Consider the following 20,004-nt stretch of genomic DNA (forward strand, 5'->3'; position numbering starts at 1 on the left):
CCACAACCTCGCCAGCATTTGTTGCTTGCTGTTCTGTTAAATTTTGCTATTTTGACTGGGGTGAGATGATATCTCATAGTTGTTTTAAGGTGCTGCTTTTTTAATGGAAGAAACGTTGGCTTTAGATACAGAATTACAGAACCTAACCTGGTAGGGGGAGAAGGCAGAAGATTTTATAATGTTTAAATTTTTATGTGGCAGTTACTTCAGAACAGTAAGAAGAAAATGTAGCAATCTGTGTAGCTGACATTTAAAGATGTTACTTGGTTGTCCCCATGAGGAAATTTTTCATTTTAAGGAAAATACTGAGAATTTTTGGCAACATATTATGATTTCTTATTTCAACATTGGGTTGGAGGGAGCTCTGGTCGCCTAGTGGCAAGAAGCTGCACTACAACCTCGAAGGAGATTGTTCGAATCCACCAGATGCTCCGGTGAAGAAAGAGGGGCAGTCTATTCTGTGCCAGTCACATTCAATTTGACAGCACACAACAGAGAAGAACATTGGGTTGAAATTGTACAAGTACATAAGCAACACATGCCATTTAGAATTTCCAGATTTTCCCCCCTTGATGCTTTAAATAGAAGATTAAGGTGAGGCCTGAGAAAACTCTACACTGTTGACCGAGGAAATCCATGTCACCTAAGGTTCTTCCCACAGATTAGTGGTCTTCCCATCTCCACTTCCACAAGGGATGTGCCCCCGAGCTGAAAATCATTGGCTCTGACACAGTTCTTACTGCTGATAGGAGATGAGTTCCAACCCCCATATACATTGGAATTCACTCACTCTCACCAGCGTGGAGTCAGAACCGACTTCTAGCTCACCCCTCTGTGGGTTTTCAAAGCTGTGTACTGCACAGGAGGAGATTGCAAATCTTCCTCCCTCAGAACAGCTGGTGGGTTTGAACAGCACACCTTTAACTTGGGAGCACCACTCATTGCTACTAAGCCACCGTGGAGAAGGGTTCAGGAACACTGTTCATAGGGTCACCAAGAGTTGTAGTCAACTTGATAGCACTTAGCATGTTTAAAAACCATGTATGTACACATTTTAAAATTGAAAAAAGTTGTTATTAAAATATTAAAATGACATAATAGCCCACTACTCTCAAGTTGATTGTGGCACGAAACTATGCCACCAGATCTAATATGCATAGCTTTATTGTACTTTTAAGGCTTATTAAAGGTTTTTATGCATCATTTTCCTTCCAAGAGACATTCAGCTTCAGAGGTAGGGTGGCTTACCATGTTTTGTTTCTAAACATGCCTACGCTATTTTCTCCGTTTATTGTTTTTGGTTATTTTCCCCTTTTCCTGCTGTCATTGTTAGATGCCGTCCCCTTGGACAACACCTGAATCTTGTCCTTTCCTGTGCCATTCTCATAATCTCTTAATACACTTGAACCCATTGCTACCATCACGGTGGATCAATCCACCCCATTGAGGCATCTTCCTCTCTTTGCTTTCCCTCTGATTTTCTGAGCAGGATATCCCTTTCCAAGGAATAGCCTTTCCTAGCAACATGTTCAAAGAGATGAAGCTCCACCGTCCTTGCCTCCCTAGAAGCATTCTTGGTTGCACCTTTCTAAGACATCTGTTCTGTTGGCAGTCCATGGGATATTGAGTACTTGTCTCCAACATCATAGTCTAAAGGCATCAATTCTCCATCTGTCTTCCTTAGTCATTGTTCAACTCATTAGCAAGTGATTGAAAATACCATAGTCTAAATCAGGCACACCTTCTTCCTCAGACTGATGTCATTGCTTTTCAGTATTGTTGAGAGATCTTGCCCAAAGCAGTATGCTTCCTGATCTCCTGACTGCTGGTACCAAGGGTGTAGATTGTGGATCCAAGTAAGATGAAATCATTCATTGACCGTTTCAATCTTTTCTCCATTGGCCCAGTGATAAGGACCTTGGTTTTCTTGATGTAATTCAAGCCTGTGGTCTTTGCTCCAAACAAAGTAATGTTGTCTACATAATGAAGACTTGATGAACCTTACTCTAATCCTTATGCCACACTCTTCATAGAGTCCGGCTTCACAAATTATTTGGTCAGCATGCAAGTTTAATAGGTATGGAGGAAGGATATAACCCTGACATGCTGCCCTTCCTCATTTTAAACCATGCTCTGTTTGGACAACAGTTTCTGTTTGGGAATCTTTTTTTTTAGCCCTTTTCTTACCTATCCTTGTTTATTTTTGTTAAGTCATGATATTGTGACTGATGTACCATGGGGTTGTTTCTAATTTGGACCCTATGGGACAAAGCATAACTCAGTACAACTTATCTTTCCTGGAGTTCGTTTTTTACTGGTTTTTTTACACTTCACTGTTTCCAAACTCCCAAATGTATTTGTCAAATTGATGCTGTTTTCCAGAATACTTACCAGAATACTTGTTTTACCCCCACGCTTTGGATCTGTTGTCCATGAGGGTGCTACAAATCATAGTCAATGGCCCCTAACAACAGCAACTTCTGTCTAAATGACTTCTCATCCCAAGTGTATAGCTTGTTTTCTTGATATTTAACCGTCGTCATCCTAGAAGTTTGTTTACTATCTTGGTTGGATTCCACATCCTGAATCCCGTGCCATCAATACTGGTTTACTTATTAAAGTTGAAAGACTGCCGTCAGTAGCTTCCTGGGAGCCTGGAGGTCAGTCATTGGAGATTATGAACGGTAGTTTGACATGGTATAAGATTCTGGGTAGAAAATAAAATTTGGACTTTGCAAGGCATTGCTTCATTATAAAATAATTAGTATTGTTCAGATGTCCCATAGAAATTTATTTCTGATTTTGTACTTTACCCTCTAGAACCTTTCAATTCACAGCTTGTCTCTTAAAATTGAATGATACCAAGTTTGGCAAGTAGTTGTGTACTGTTGAGTTGGAACTGATCCTCCAGAGGGTTTTCATTGTGTAGTAGATTGCCCATCTTTCTTCTGTGGAGCAGATGATGGATTCAAGCTGTGAGCCTTCGAGATTGCTTCTAACCACAAGGTCACCCGAGTTTCCTTGATAAGTAGTTACTGGATACCATTCAAGGACTCTTGGCCCTATCCTGTGCTATTCTCATAATCTCCTCCATGCTAAAGCCCATTCATTGTTGCAGTCACTGTCTCCGTCTTGTTAAGGGTCTTCCTCTCTTTCACTGACCCTCTATTTCTCAAACATGATGCCTTTTTCCAATGACTGGTGTCTCCTGATAACCCCCCTACAGTAGGTGAGATGAGTTTTCACCATCCTTTGCTCCAAGGAGTATCCTGGTCACACTTCCGGTAAAATGTTTGTTGTTCTGCCAGTCCACAAAACATTCAGTACTCCTGATCCACACTACAATTCGGACATCAATTTTTCAGTCTTATTCATGGTCCAACGTTCACATGCATATAAGGCAATTGAAAAGACCCTGACTTGAGTGGGCTGCAGCTTAGTCTTTAATGTGACTTGCTCCTTAGCACTTTATAAAGAGGTCTTAGACAGCAGATTTTCCCAATGCATCATGCCTTAATATTTTAGTGGGTGCTTCAAGGGTATTTATTGTGGATCAAAGTAAAAAAAAACAAAAAACAAAAAACCCTTGATAACATCAATCTTTTTTTTTTTTAATATTTCAATGAACATCTACAGAGGTTTTGGGCTTCCATTCATTCATTGTTGCACTTTTCTCCCCGACAACATCAATCTTTAATTATGGTGCTGCCTATTTCAGTGGTGAGGATGTTTGTTTTCTTGATGTTGAGGTGTGATCTCTCTTGTCATTGACTTGACTCATGGCTGAACTTCCAGGGAGTTTTTGGAGGTTATAATATCCCAGGAGGAGATTGCCCATCTTTCTTTCATGGGTCCTCCATCAGATTCGAACTGCTAGTGAGTTTGAAAAAGAACCATTAAATTAGCAGTGCTAATTCCTACATAAAAGGCGCATTGCCATGGGAAAGTCTGCTGTTAGGGGCTTCTCCAAAGTGCTGAAGAGCAATGGTGTCTCTCTGGAGACTAAGGTGCGTCTGATACAGGTCATGGTCTTCGCAATCACCTGTTATGCATCAGAGAGTTGGACAATGACCAAGGAGAATAGAAGGAGAACTGATGCCTTTGAGCTGTGGTGCTGGCGAAGAGTATTGAGAATACCATGGACTGCTAGGAAAACAAATAGATTTGTCCTGGAGAGGGTTAAACCGGGTGGCTCCTTGGAGGCAAGGATTCTGAGGCTCCGTCTAACTTACTTTGGACATGTAGTGAGGAGAGACCGGTCCTTAGAGAGGGGCATCATGCTTGGGAGGGTGGAGGGATGGCGCAGGAGAGGAAGGCCCTCTATGAGGTGGATTGATTCAGTGACTGGGATAATTGGGATGGGAGTGTCAGAGACAGTGCGATTGGCACAGGACAGAGCAGAGTTTAGGGCTGTTGTACATAGGGTCGCTATGAGTCGCAGGCGACTCGACAGCACATAACAACAACAACAACAACAACAATTCCTACAGAGAAGGCCGCCAGAGCACCGTGAGGTGTAGAGGGCCCTGATTATTTATTTGCAAAGTGAATAAAGCTAGTGCCAGGCTTGACTTTAAAAACATCATTAATGTTTCCTTTTTCCCCTAGATTACCTTCTTCATTTAGAATGATTGTTTTGTTCTCACTGCTTTAAAATTGATAGGATTTGCACTTGACATAAGTCAGACTTTCTTAGCTATATTTTGATTTTTTTAAAAAAATTTTTTTTGTCTGAGTACAGTGTACTTTATTGATAGTACATGACAAGATGGGGTCTCCAAGCCCCTCCCCTTTCTCAGGGGGATTTGATGGAAACTTGTGTCAAGGATGTGAGATTCTCAGTGTGTGGGAGGATCAAGTTAGGGCAAGGGCTCCCCAGCAGCTGAGGGTCTCTCTCTCTTCTTGTGCTATTGCTGCGGCCGGTGGTGCAAGGGGCTCTTATTCTTTGGAGGCCATGTGAACCATCAGGTTGACCACCTGGTTGCTGTAGATTCATTGTCATACCAGGAAATGAGTTTGACAAAGTGGTCGTTCAGGGCAATGCCAGCCCCAGCATCAAAGGTGGAAGAGTGGGTGTCACTGTTAAAGTCACAGGAGACAACCTGGTCTTCAGTGTATCCCAGGATGCCCTTGAGGGACCCTTCTGATGTCTGCTTTACTACTTTCTTGATGTCATCATATTTGGCAGCTTTCTCCAGATGGCAGGTCAGGTCCACAGCTGACATATTGGGAGTGGGGACATGGAAAGCCATGTCAGTAAATTTCCCATTCGGTTCAGAGGTGACCTTGCCACGGCCTTGGCAGCACCAGTAGATTCAGGGATGATGTTCTGGACAGCTCCATGGCCATCACGCCACAGCTTCCCTGAGGGGCCATCCACAGTCTTCTGGGTGGCCGTGATGGCATGGACTATGGTCATGAGTCCCTCTACGATGCTGAAGCTGTCATGGATGACCTTGGCCAGGGGAGCTAAGCAGTTGGTGGTGCAGGAGGCATTGCTGACAACCTTGAGGGAGTTGTCATACTTTTCATGGTTCACACCCATCACAAATATGGGGGCATCGGCAGAAGGAGCAGAGATGATTACCCATTTGGCACCACCCTTTAAGTGAGCCCCAGACTTCTCCAAGGTTGTGAAGACATCAGTGGGCTCCACAACATACTCAGCACCAGCATCACCCCATTTGATGTTGGCAGGATCTTGCTCCTGGAAGATAGTGATAACTTTCCCACTGATAACCGGCTTCCCATTCTCAGCTGTGGCAGTGCTATTGAACTTGCCATGGGTGGAATCATATTGGAACATATAGACCATGTAGTTGAGGTCAATGAAGGGGTCATTGATGGCGACAACGTCCACTTTGCCAGAGTTAAAAGCAGCCGTGGTGACCAGGTGCCCAATGTGGCCAAATCTGTTTACTCCGACCCTCACCGTCGTGTCTCAGGGATGCGGCTGAGGCTGCACGAGAAGAGAGGGCAATCTGGATCGACGAGGAGCAGAGAGCCTCTATTTTGAAATTTTTATGTTCTAAAATCTGCCCAGTTTTCTTTGAGGATTGAGAGTTTTGAGTAGTAAAATGGCGTGTAATTGTTTGTTGCTTGGTTTTTAGCTAGATTTGCTGGTTAAGGATTTTAAATGACCCCTGCCTAGGACAGTCCTTCCTCTGAGGCTCAGATATCGATTTTGAGGCAATTGACAGTTTGTGACTCCAGTCTTCAGTGATATTGAAGTTTTTGGGAGCTGAGATGGTGAGTCAGACTACTTGAAGTACTTGAAAATAATCCCCCTGGTTTTGTTACAAAAGAATTCATAGTAAGGGCTAAGAATTAAGACTAATTTCTTCAAAGCCTGTTTTAAGACAATTTGGTTTGTTTGGGGGTTTTTTAATGAAATTAACCATGATAATAAGTACATGAATAAGTTCATTTTATAAAGCAGTCTGATGTGTTTTATGTTATTAAGCCTCTGAGAAAACACATATTTGGTGTGTTGTCTCACCCCATGAATTAGTCCTCGGATGCAGATGGAGTTTATGAAAATGACATTCCATTCCCCAAAAGCAGAGTAATGCCTGTGTTGAATGGAAGGAGTAAAGGCAATTTGGTGGAGACAAACATATATGTGATGTAAAAATACGTCAAAGATGAGTAATCACCACCTCGGAGTTGTGCTGCCAGTCCAGAGGCACACTGTTCAATTCCACCAGCTGCTCTGTGAGAGAAAGACAGACAACCTCCTCCCGTGTGATTTACAGCCTCGGAAAACCCACTAGAGTGTTGACTGTTAGTTCTATCTGGATGGTACATACCAAGTCTTGACTGGGAGCTCTGGTGCTCTGCTAATTCAAAGGCCCCAGCTCCCTGCGGGTTCAAATCCACCGATGGGCTGTCTGGGGGAAAGAGGAGAAATCTCCAGTTTGATTTTCAGCCTTGAAAACCCAGTGCTCAGCTATGAGTCAGTTCTGATTCAACTACAATGAGGTTTTTGGGTTTTTTTTGTTTTGTTTTCTGGCAGTTACGATGTTAAAGGACAGCTTATTCGTGTACTCCCTAACCTTTAGAGAATTCTGATGACCTGGAGAGTAAAGAGTTGTGCTACCAACCCAAAGGCAGGTGGTTTAAATGAGCACTCTCCTCCCGCGGGAATTACAGCCTCTGAAAACCCGCTGGTGGGTCAGCTGTGAAGTGGATCTGTCTCAAAGGCACACACCAACCAAACATCTTTACAGTCTTGCTGGGGCTGGACTAGGCATGGCCTAGGATCTGTCTCACTGCAGCATCTTTAGTGTACACCAGAGGGCAGACTCTCCTTGCCATGTGAGCGAGGGAAGCTGGTGAGGGGAAAGGCTGACATTCCTGAGACTAGAGAATGCATAAACCCTCATGGAATAAAGCTGTTGAGATGGAAATTGAGCAGAGTATTTTGATCACCTGGAGTCGGCCAATAGCATGAGACCAACCCCCTCACAAGCTGCTTTGGGAGGCCACTGACAGCTCTCTGGGTCCTCTGACAGTGGTCATCTGGTTAGGATGACACAGCTGTATCTGGTCACTGTACTTCATGGTCTGGAGTCCTGTGCGAGTTAGCAAGTGGCAGCCGCAGAGCCCCAGTTTACGGCTGCTGCTGTGTGTTCAATGGTGTGTAGCTGCTACAGGATGTCTCTAAACAGGGGACTACGAAGGCAGACATGCAGGAAATGCAGTGTCAGCTTCACCCTAGGAAGGACATTCATTAATCCTGTGCAGTAAGAACCTCGTCCGTTACCAGTTGAATCTGAATATGGTGAGGCTTTTGCTTTGTTTTGAAAACATCACTTCTGTAATAGATTCACTAAAAATCATAGCTTTTAATTAGATGAAAGCTAGTATTTGGAACCTTACTCTGCTTGGCTAAATGAACACTAAATATAGACCAAAAGTTTCGTGCCAGGGGTTATGGGTCTTCTAGGAGTACCCGTGGTTGCCGCAGAAGACAAAGAAGGAACTAGAAAATTTGTACAGAGTTTTCCTAGAGTTACTTCTGAACAAGTAGGGTTATCTGGCTTGGGGGAGGGGACGGTTCTTGCTGTTGTTTTTCCTGGTATCCTCGCTGTCAAAGTTCACATTGTTGTAAGTAATTTGCATGCTGTGACCACTGAAACTGGTTGATAATACAGAGAATTTTCATTGCATGTGCTTTGTGCTTTTAATGCTTAAAAAAATTATTTAGACTTGATTATAAAGTTGACTTCCTTGATGGGAAGAGTCACTGACGTTGACATGGAATTAAAGAACAAACGACCACGATTCACCCAGCCAAGCTTCTTATTAGCTTTCAATTAAGCCCGGAGATAAAAATGGGCTATTTTGTGGCAAGCAATCCTGATGTGAGTTATTTCTGTGATTTGATACTAAGCCCCTGTGAGGAACAATAAAGAGCAGAGCAATTTTTCATAGACAACTACCTTTATTTATTAGAATATATTTGCTTGTAGGTCGTCCAGGAGATCTTTAAAGACCCAAAGAGCCAGTTGTTTCCATTGATCTAAACAGGAAGAAGATGAAATTACTTACATTTTTCAGCTCAAGTTGTTAAAAAACCAAATGGTTCAGCTAAAAGAATGCTGATCCAGTGGTCAATCTTAGCTAAAGAACAGATTGTTGCAAGAAGTGGAAAGGCGGATGGAAGTGCTAGTAACACTGGCTTCCGCAGCCTCCCTAGCTGCTCTGAGATGCCAAAGATAGAAACAGGGAGTTAACAGCTGTGGGTCTCGGGGTTAGGGCCTTGTGATCGTGTATCCTTTACCAGTTTGGTTCTTTGCAGACTCTTGGTGACCACAAACCACAACCAACTCACATTTCTCTTCTAGATCTTTGTATTTACAGTTAATGGAACAGGATGGATATCTTGAAATTATATCTATTTACACTAGGACTTTACCCAAAAGAAGACCTCAGAGCCCCTTCCTGGCTAGCTGTTGTCTGTTCTTTTGGGTTTGATGGTATGCCGAGTCTCCTTTTGATGAGGTAGCAGTTTGGAGATTTTTATTAGCTGTGCTGCTCTTAAGCCCATTCCTATTACTATGGTTTTCTAGCAGATCCCCTTGTTTTGTAAACACTGAGGAAGTCTAGAAGCAGCTTCGGGATGAGATTTAAGCAGGAGTAGTTGTGTTCTTAAAGGGGAAGCGGGGACTCAAGAATATGAAATCAGAGATCCAAAAATGAACTATGTGTCAGTCACCAAGTCTAAAATAGAAGCCTGCTTGAAACCCTGCCCTGTGAAGTGACCCATACAACTTATATTTCTGGCCAAATGTTCATATTTGGGAGAAGAAAGTATAAAGAAATGATAAAATGGAAATTATTCAGAGAAGAATGGTTTAGAAATCTGTGATAACACTTTCAGGTCTTTGATTTTACCTGTGAAACGGTAAGATTAGACTGATCTTTAAGGCTTTATGAATCTGCTTCTTTCTTCCCTCCTTCAACCCCTGCTTCCTCCTCCCCCCACTTCAAGTTATTCCTTGAGACTATCTGCATAAAATAGATTTGAAATTCAGTAATATCAATATCTATAATTCTACAGTAGTCTTTTATCTAAAACACCCAGGAAATTGTGTGTTCTTGGAAATAAAACTTCAGGATAATTGAAACATCCATTTTAGTTTTAATTCTTATTGGGAAAAAGAAATAAATAAATTCATTTTCAAACTATTTCTTGTAGCTGGGTTATGGGAGCACCTGCTTTTACAAGTAGTAATTGGTTCTGGATATTATTTTGGAAGTGCTGGTTTTTAACTTTAGATTGCAGTTTGAGCTTGTTATTAAAATGAGTGATATACCCCACCAGATTTCATCTAAGTGTTCTCACTTATCTCACATTCTCTCACCTTTAACTGTCTTTCTCTTCATTCTGAAACTGTGTCTTAATAAAAAAGAAAAAATGGCAGTGGGAAGTAGATAATGGTGTTGCCACCTGAAGGTGTAAAGTCTAGAGGTCACAAAGGGGGTTTTTACTGCCTATCTTATTTTATTAGTGCATTAATTATTAATTGCCTCCAATTCGTTCAAAAACAGATGAGCATTATAAAGAAAGGCCGTACTTTGAGTGTTTAATGTTGAGTCACTGACTTCTGAGGAGGTACTGGGCATTTGAAGAACAGGTCTGGTCTTTGCTCTCAGGTCTGGTCCCTGCTCTCAGCATTGTTTCAGAGTCTGTTTCTGCTTGCAGTGACTTGAAGTGACAGAATAGCTCTTCCCCACCGTGTTACTTTCTTTGGCAGTTTTATAATTTTATTTGAAAATCAGCTATTAGTTTTCATCCACATTGACGGTACAGGCCATGGTCTTTGCAATCACTTATTATGCATCAGAGAGTTGGACAATGACTAGGGAGGACAGAAGGAGAATTGACGCCTTTGACCTGTGGTGCTGGAGAAGAGTATTGAATGTACCATGGACTGCCAAAAAAAACAAACAGATTCATCCTGGGGAGGGTTAAACCAGGCTACTCCTTGGAGGCAAGGATTCTGGGGCTCCATCTGACATACTTTTGACATGTTGTAAAGAGAGACAGGTCCTTGGAGAGGGACATCATGCTTGGTAGGGTGGAGGGACAGCGCAGGGAAGACCCTCTATGAGGTGGATTGATTCAGTGACTGGGGTACTCAGGATGGGTGTGTCAGAGGCAGTGTGATTGGCACAGGATAGAGCAGGGTTTAGAGCTGTTGTACATAGGGTCGCTATGAGTCGCAAACGACAGCACATAACAACAACAACAAATTTTTTAAAGTGGTGACAGGTACATAAGTAGCCAGTGTGTTCGGATTTTTTGGGGGGATTTTTAATCCTCGTTACATTTTCTGGACAACTGTACGTGGATGCAGAATGGGACATACTTATTCTTTTGACTTTGTTAAGCCTGGTGTCGACATGACCATCTGGTGTCCCTATCTCCTTCATGGCAAATTTCCAGATCTCCTGAGAGCCCAAGGGGCACGCTTCTTAAAACCCACTCCATGGATGTGCTTCTGAGTGTTGATGGTGTTCTCTGGTCAGCACTCTGTTGATGGCAGAACACTCCTTCTTCTTACTACCCTTCCTCGTGGGGGCCATAGCGCCGTGACCTCCATCGGGTTTTCTTGGTTGTAGTCTTTTGGGGAGTGAATCACCAGGTCTTTCTCCTGCATAGCTGAGTGGGTTTGAACCATTAACCCTCAGTTAATCAGTTCAACTCACTGCCATCAAGTTCAAACCAATTTATATCTGATCCTTCATTGGGTTATGGAGGCTGTAAACCACATGTCAGGAGATTGCCTATCTTTCTCCATAGGGGCTGCTTGTGGATTTGAACCCCTAGAGAGGTGCCAACTTTAGGTTAGCAGCGCAAATCCCTATGGGCTATGCCACCAGAGCGCCCCTTTTAGTTAATGGCTGAGCACTTAGTTGTTTGTACCACCAGCCTCCTTTCTTAGTGTACTCAGGGCCCTAGGCAAACAAATCAAGCAAATATTACAGGTGTTCTGATGGAAGAGTGGACAGGATCCAGCGAGGCGTGGGGCACCAGCAAGGTGTGGGACAGCAACGAGGCGTGGGGTGAGTCTTTCTTCATAGTGGGGGTGATGTTTGGGTCAAGCCTTCAGTATTGGAAAGGGTGTGGAGAAGAAGGTCACAGGGGAAATTCAGGGAACTCAGAACAAAGAATCCCTGATTCTAGCGCAATGTGTGATTTTAGGTTTTTCGCTCTCTGAGCCTCAATTTCTCCATTTGTCAAAATAATGGGGGTTGGACTAGAGGAGGTTTAAAATTCTTTCCAGAAAATCCTGCGCCACTGTGAGACTAATGTGCATCAGAGATAGAGATAAGAAAAAGGAAAGGTTTTATATTAATGGTTGTAGTAGTGGAGCATTGGTGACCTAGTGGCAAGAAGCAGTTCTGCAATCCCTAAGGCATGTGGTTCAAATCCACAAGCTGCCTGGCAGGAGAAGGAAGTGTCCTCCCATTTGATTAATTTCCTCTGAAAATTTGCCAGTGAGTCAGCTACAGGTTGGTTCTGACTTGATGGTACACAACAACAACAACAACAACAGGGTGTTTGATATGTATCTGATCTAAGCTATAGTTGCTTTATCTGCATTTAACAGTTGGACAATGGGCAAAGAAGATTGTAGAAGAATTGCGTTGGTTTCAGGCAGCAGCTCTGTGTGAGAAAGATGAGCCCGTTTGCTTCCACTAAGACTCACAATCTTGGAAATCCCATAAAGGGAGAAGTCAGAATCAACCTGTCAGCAGTGGGTTTGAGTTGGGGTATGACTTGCTTTCCAGGTAAAGAAGATCTGCTGATGGAGTGTGTTGTATGTTGCTCTGCTAACCAAAAAGTCAGAGGTTCAAATCCACCAGCCACTCTATTAGAGAAAAATACATACCCTCCCAATCACTATTTAGCAGCCTCAGAAACTCAATGTAGGGTCGGAAAGTTGAAATTAATTCTATCGCCTTGAGTTTGGATTTTTCACATGATTAGAAGGCCATGATTTCTCTGTTATTCTAGAAAAATGTCTTAAAGTAGACCTTTGTCATTTATCCAGGTTTTTTAGTGTGGCTTAAAGTTGTAATATCATTGGAAAATATTACCATAAACTTGAACTTAGAGCAGCCATGCAGGGAAGAGGAAGGGAACTCCTCTCCAGAGTGACTTACAGCCTCAGAGACTAACTGGAGGGTCGGTCATCAGTTGGTTTTGACTCAATGGGAAAGATTATAGAGTATGCGGTTGTTTATTGTCAGATGTCATCAAGTTGACTACGACTCATAGAGACCCCAGGAACAATGGCTTTGAACCTTTCCCTATCCTGTGCCACTATCATCTCTGATATATTCGAGTCCCTTGTTAGTCACTGTGTCAATCCATCTTGTTGAGGGTCTTCTCTCTTCCCTTCACCCTCCACCTTTCCAAGCATGACGTCCTTCTCCAGAGATGGGCTCCTTCTAACACGCCCGAACAGCACCGCTTTGCTGTGGCGACCTGGAACCAAATCTGCTATGCCTCCCGGTCATGCCTGTGTGTGGGGGTGATGCTTTGTATGCCTGAGCAGCGTCCTACTGCCTGCGATGCTTGTGGAATTGGATTCCCAGCCCAAGCCTGTGTCTAACGTCTTTTCTCTCAGGGACAATGACTCATTCTTCTCAGGACACTGGCTCCCCCGGCATTCACGAAGATGGGAAGCTTTATGTTGTGGACTCTATAAATGACTTAAACAAACTCAACCTCTGTCCTGCCGGATCTCAGCGTCTGTTCCGTATGTGTTCCCCACCCCCACCCCTCAGGCCTAGGGGTCCTTCTCAGTTTCTAGCTCCCGTGGGGAAAAACCCCCAAACCTTCAGGTGTGGGCATGGTGGGGCAGGTGGGCACTAGGAAAGGCTTGGCACTAGAAATGCTATTTATTGTTAGGGCAACGTTTGCTTTTGGTTTTGAACTACTCAATATGCTTATAGGCTTTCTTGAATCCTAACCAAGACTTGAACTTTTGTCCCCAGCATTTCTGGGAAGACCCTGAAGGGTTTTTGGCCTTTCAATGGTGCCACCTTCACTGAGCATGGCCAGGCTAGTGACTGTCTGTGCCCATTTTCCAGGAAGGTCAAATGAAATAACAGCTGAGAAAGGTCTTTGACACTTTTCACCCAACTTAAAAAAAAAAGAAAGAAAATCCCATTGAGTAAAAATGTCAGCTTCATTTTCTATTCATAAATTGCCAAATGCCTTAGTGTGTTAAAAATAAAAAGGGAAGGGTGCAACATTGAATGAATGGAATTCCAAAATCTCTGTAGATGTTCATTGAAATGAAAAATAAATAAATGAAAAAAAAAATAAAAAGGGAAAGGTGAATAAAGCAAACCCAAAATTTGTTGAATACTAATTATATTACTAAAGATACCAAAATATGCAAATGAGCTTGACCAGATAGCTCTAAGACCTGTCTTTTCTGTCTTAAATGCCAACCCTCAAGCACAGAAGCTAATTGCTTGACATTCATTTTCTCTACATATTATGGTTTTACTATCAACTTTATATCTACTGGACCCTTTTAAAATCTCTTCTGAGTTCCTGATTTCCCTCCTTTCATTTTAATATGTCCCAGACATCACCTCTTTCTACTTAGAAGTGGGGGTTTGCATGCCAGCCTCCTCTGCTTTTGCTTTGAGAACAAAGCAGAAGCTGTTGAGGGATGGCACGTGTTGTGCTTACACAGTAGGAGGCGTTTGCCACTCCCTCGGCATAGACACTAGGGGCAGAGATAAGTCCAGTAACCGGACGAGCCATGGGCCTCACATTTCTTCCTCAATTTAGGCAGCTAAGCCTCACAAGATAGTGACCAAATGGGACAGCTGATGGTTTGGGTAAATGAAGCTGTTTAATTATAAAATATGTAAAGAATCATGCTAATAGAGCACCACAACCATTAAAAACCTTTCTCCTTCCCCAAAGGAGCTTGAAAACAAAACAACCCCATTGTCACTGTCAATTCTAGTGCACAGGATCCCTTCAATGGTTGTTGAGGCTGTAAATCTTAGTGAGAGGAGATTGTCTCATCTCTCTCCCATGGAACGGGTGGATTCAAACTCTTGACCTATTAGCAGCTTAATGTTTAACTTATTCTGGCATTGTTCATATCAGGTGCCATCAAGTTGAGTTCAACTCATAGCAACCCTGTGAACAACATATCTGAATCCTGCCCTATCCTGTGCCATCCTCACAATCGCTGATTACTTGAGCCTGTCGCCACAGTCACTGTGTGAATCCACCTGCTTGAGGGTCTTCCTCTCTTTCATCACCCTTCCACCTTTCTATACATCACCTTAGTCCTCAAATTGGCATCATTGCTCCTCAATAATTCCAGAAGGTCCCTGCCTAAAGACTTTCCCAATGCAATATGTCTCCGGATCTCCTGACTGCTGGTACTAAGTGTATTGGTTGTGGTTCTTTAAGATACACTTGGGCCCTTTCAAGGAGAGGAGTGAATGGGGGGAGGGGTGGGTAGGGAGAAAAGTGCAACATTGAATGACTGGAAACTCTAAGTCTCTGTAAACTTGCATTAAAATTCATTTAATAAAGGATACATTTGGGACTTTAAAAAAATTCGTGTAGGGTCTAGTGGCAAGACGGTACACTGCAATCCCAGAGGTATGTGGGTTGAATCCATTAGATGCTCTGCTGAAGAAGGAGGGGCAATCTCCTCCTGTACCTGTCAGATCTGATTTGACAATACACACATACAAAAAGTAATAATTTTTTTTTAAAAGCGTGTAGGCTTAACTGACTATCCCGTTATAGAAAGATGATACCTGCAGATATCTCAAAAGAGTCCCCCCGTCTATCCATAGTCGGTGTCCCACAGTCAGCCCTGTTTACTCCTGAGTCACCCTGGGAAAAAGGCAAATGGCATTTTTACCATTCTTAACTCTTAACTTCTTTATTCCCTCCAAAAAAGAAAAACTACCAGAACCTTAAAGAGATCTTCCAAACAGGTCTAAAAAAGATAGAGTAACCTACTTCTTCTGTGAATGCCAATACAGAAGAAGGAAGACCATTTACAAAGAATTGCTAATATTCCTAAACCTTAAGTCACTCTTCAGGGCGATCAGAGGGGAAAAGATGTTTCCTTTTGCCCTGACAGTGGAAGACTGTCCAGCTTTCCTGGCAGCTTGTATCTGGGTAGTTATTGGTGTTACTCTTGTTGTCTCTGTTTCACACAGCTCTAGAAGACAAAATCCCGGCCTTCCACTCGAATTCAGGAAATGGAAACCACAGTCTGTTCCTTGTGGGACTGATCATCGTTCTGATAGTCAGCCTAGCCCTGGTTTCCTTCGTGATATTTCTAGTTGGTAAGTAACATCAAGACATTTCTCATTGTTTGTATGCACTTAATATCATTAACAGGAAGTTCTAGTGGACTAGTCATAAGAAATTGTGCTATCAGCTCAAAGGTACACAGTTCAAATCCACCAGCTCCTCCGAGGGAGAAAGATAGGCCATTTCCTCCAGTGAGATTAACTGCCTCTGAAAATCTGCTGGAGGGTCAGCTATGAGTTGGTTCCAACTCAACAGTACATACAAAAAATAACTACATAACTGGTTATTTAACTTTGCTGTGGAATAAATGGCTCTAATGAATCCACTTGCTCTGGGACAAGATTATCAAACAATCACCCAACCACTAGTCCATCTAGTCAATGAATCAACCAACCAGTCAACCAACCAACCAATTGCTGTTCATGTGTATCACAATTGACCTGGACTCCATAGCATTTTCATTGGCTGGTTTATGAGTGGATGTCCTTGCCCTTCCCCTTCCCCTGAGGCATTTCTGGGTTGACTCAACTTTTGCACCCCCTAGAGAAGATCTTTTACACCCCTTAGAGAAGAACTAGAATAAGGTTATTAGGGCATAAATACACTGTGTAAGCCCACAGTGCCAGAAGGTCACAAACACATAGGAAAAGTATTTCTGTAACACTGCTACAAATGGTAGGCAGCTTATTACACTTTTTCTGAATCTAGTAGAGTACATTGATTTCTCCAGTAATTCAGGCCCATAATTTGGCCATGTTCAGGTTTACAATTCCCTCCCTGGTTTCCTCATTTCCTCTCATATCAGTTAGAAACAGCTGAGGGATTGTGCAAAGTTCAGAGATAAAGGGGACATCTTATTTCAATCTATCTCATTGAGGGTCTTCCTTTCCTGTGTTGTCCCTCCATCGTCCCAAGCATGATGTCCTTCTCCAAGGACAGGTCCCTTCTAGCAACATGCCCAAAGTATGTCAGATGAAGCTTCAGAATCCTTGTCTCCAAGGAGAAGCTTGATTTCACCCTCTCTAGAATGAGCCTGTTTGTTCTCTTAGAAAGTCATTGTATATTCAATACTCTTCTCCAGCACAACACCTCAAAGACATCAATTCTTCTATCATCCCTAGTCATTGTCTAGCTCTCAGATGCATAGCATGTAATTGCAAAGACTATGGCCTGGATCAGGCACACCTTAGTCTCCAGACTGTCATCATTGCTCTTCAGTACTCTGGAGAGTTCTCTGACAGCAGACTCTTCCAGTGCAATTTTTCTTTTAATTTCCTGGCTGCTGGTACCAAGAGTGTTGATTGTGGAGCCAAGCAAACTAAAGCTGTTAAAAATCTCAATCTCTTCCTCATCTATCATGATGTTGCCAATTGGCCCAATGGGTCTGGTTGGTTTTTTGTTTTGTTTTGTTTTGTTTCTGTGTAGACTGTTGTTTTCCTGCAGATGCCTCTGCCCCTTCTGAACATGTTCACCTTCCACCAAGCCCACCTGTCTTCTCTTCTGTTCACTTTACATACCTTTATTTGGCATTACTTCCTTTCTCCAGTGGAAGGAGGCTGGGGAAAGGCAAATTTTGATACCTTTTGAGCTTGGTGCACCACACTGTCATTTCTTCTGCCCTTTCATGCTTTATAGGGAACTCTGATTATGCAGTCCATTGGGATTTGCACTGCTAACTCCAAGTTAGCCCCTCTGGCGGTTCGAATCTCCCACAGCTCCTCAATGGAAAGACGGGCAATCTTCTCCCTCAGGATTTACAGCCTTGGAAACCTAATAGAAGGTCAGCTATGAGCCAGTTCTGACTCAATGAAATGGATTTTGGGTTTTTACATGACTTGTAGCCTTCACTGCTTTAGATGAGAAGTGCAACCCAGTCATTGGAATGACTTCCATTTCACTTCATTCAGGGTTTGAGGAGGTAAAGAAGGTGCTTCCTTTTGGAAGGGAGATAAGGCAGAGCTCAGGATACTTGCACTGCTTCTAACCCCTCTCATTCCCCAAAGCCTCCTTCCCACTGCCTTGAAGGTCTTTATCTAGTCTAGGAACTGGAACTTGATGAGCAGGCTGCTACTTGGTGCTTCTTAGTCACACACCCAGTTTCTGCACGAAGAAGCTAAAATGTGAGCCATCCTTCCAGGCATGGAGTCTTTCTATCTGCCATCATTTGGGTAGGTGTGGCAGCAAATCTCCCAGGATAAGAAACAGCATGTGGGTTTCTATTCTGAAATGCTATTGTAATATAGACTAATGCTCCACGTATCATCAGGCCACCCCTCACCTGGAGAGGATGACTTTTGGGATGTGTTAAGTGCCTATAGAAGTGTGAGCAAGCCTAGGGAAGTGCTTTCTTCTCCCTGTTCCTTATTTGATCCATGTGGGCTGATAAACAGTAAGACCAAGACAAATGATACTAATACATGCTATAAATTGAATACGCACTCTGCCCTAGACACTGTGCTAAGCACTTGGTATCTGCTAGCTCACAATCTCCTATCAACTATATAGTGTAGTTGATCACTTTACCTTAGTTTGACCAATGTTGAATCTGAGACTTAGAGAGATTAATTAATATGCCCAAAGCCACACTGTTAATAGGTGCAGAAGTCAAAGACACTCTTGCCTGACATCAAAGACCATGCTATGATTAGCCTCCTTTAGTATAAATAGGATTTGTTTTATATTTGCCTCTAGTCCTGCAAATTGAGGGCAAAGTTGTATTAAGAAAGAAACAGAAGAATAGAATAAAGACACTATCTTTTTTTATTGGACAATTACTCTGTACCAGATGCATTAAATTAATTATCTCAAATCCTTTTCATGCCCCTCAAGACAATATCTAATATTTCTGTCTTATTGATGAAAGACTAAATCCTAGAAATTTTATGTCTCCAGTTTTACCTGACAAATAAAAGGCAGAGCTGGGATTCAAACTGGAGTTCTCCTGCACTCTGCAGACCTCCTGAGTCACTAATATAAGCTTCTTGTACTTCTCAGCCAAACCTGAATCCATTATCCTTGCTGTCCATCATTCCTTTATAAAACACAGATTGTGACAGAAACATATTGCAGATGTCTTTCAGACCTGGTAGCAGTTTTGAATAGAGAAACACTGTAATTACACAGAACACTTTTTCATAGGATGTTATTAAATGTTACTTTTAGTTTTTAAAAAGGAGCCCAAGGTCCTTGAGCGACCACACCAGGATTTGGACTCAGTAAATCAGTAAGATTATATTGAGATAAAGAGAACGAGGTACAGTAGTGTGAAGGGACATATATGACCTCAGGGATACTGGGGTTTTTGGTATTGATGCTGTTGACAGGGACAGTTGCCCAGTGTAAAGTTGGTAAAGATCAGATACAGCTGTCTCCATGTAGCCCTTGCTCTTTTGACAATCACAACTTACTTTATGAAATGGTTGAGCATTAACAAATTATTTTTGGCACAGAAAAAAAGGGCCCTAGTGGTTTAGTGTGCAATGTAATAGGCTGCTAACCAAAATTTTAGTATTGGCAATTGGAATCCACAAGCTGTTCCACGGGAGATGGATGTCACCTCCTGTAATGATCTAAAACCCAGGAAACTTAATACAATGAGTCAGGATTGACTTGATAGTGGTTGATTTTGTTCTGGGCTTAAGACAAAAAGAAGGGGTGCTATGGTCAAATAGGACTCCAGGGAGGGTACAAGCACTTAACCTACCGGATGTCTAACCAAAAATGTGGAAGTCTGAGTCCACGCAGAGGCACCACCTCAGTTGAAAGAGCTGGTGATATACTTCCAAACACTTGGTTCTTAAAAAACTCAGTGGAGCACAGTTCTACCCTAAAACATATAGGCCAATCGGGAATCAGAGTCAATTTGATTTTTTTAAAAAAATACAACTTTTTAAAAAAATTGTCTAATGGGTTTTGAGAGCAAGATCCTCAGTGAAACTGATGGACATACTAACCACACCCATGTACTTGAAAATGGCAGAGTTTGAGGTAAAGTCACTGAATGAATCCACCAGCTGCTCCACAGGAGAAAGATGGTTAGTATCTTTCCATGATTAACTGCCTCTGAAAACCTGCTGCAGAGTGTGGGTCATTTCTGACTCGATGGCACACAACAACAACATCATCACTGAGTTTGACTTAATTAACAACAGTGAGTTTTGGCAATTGGTACATTT

General features: G+C 42.5%; 1 protein-coding gene across 1 annotated transcript in view; it reads left to right on the forward strand.

The window, feature by feature from the left end:
- The first annotated feature begins 13,150 nt into the window (after window positions 1-13,150).
- Window positions 13,151-20,004, forward strand: part of LSMEM1 (leucine-rich single-pass membrane protein 1) — a 9,473-nt gene continuing 2,619 nt past the window's right edge. The window contains exons 1-2 of the mRNA XM_006882646.1: window positions 13,151-13,277; window positions 15,733-15,861. Coding sequence (XP_006882708.1) covers window positions 13,151-13,277; window positions 15,733-15,861 — 256 coding nt within the window. The remainder of the gene's footprint in view (window positions 13,278-15,732; window positions 15,862-20,004) is intronic.

This window comes from Elephantulus edwardii, unplaced genomic scaffold, assembly GCF_000299155.1.
Source record: "Elephantulus edwardii isolate Elephantulus edwardi_28Jun2011 unplaced genomic scaffold, EleEdw1.0 scaffold00022, whole genome shotgun sequence".
NCBI classification, from domain to species: domain Eukaryota; kingdom Metazoa; phylum Chordata; class Mammalia; order Macroscelidea; family Macroscelididae; genus Elephantulus; species Elephantulus edwardii.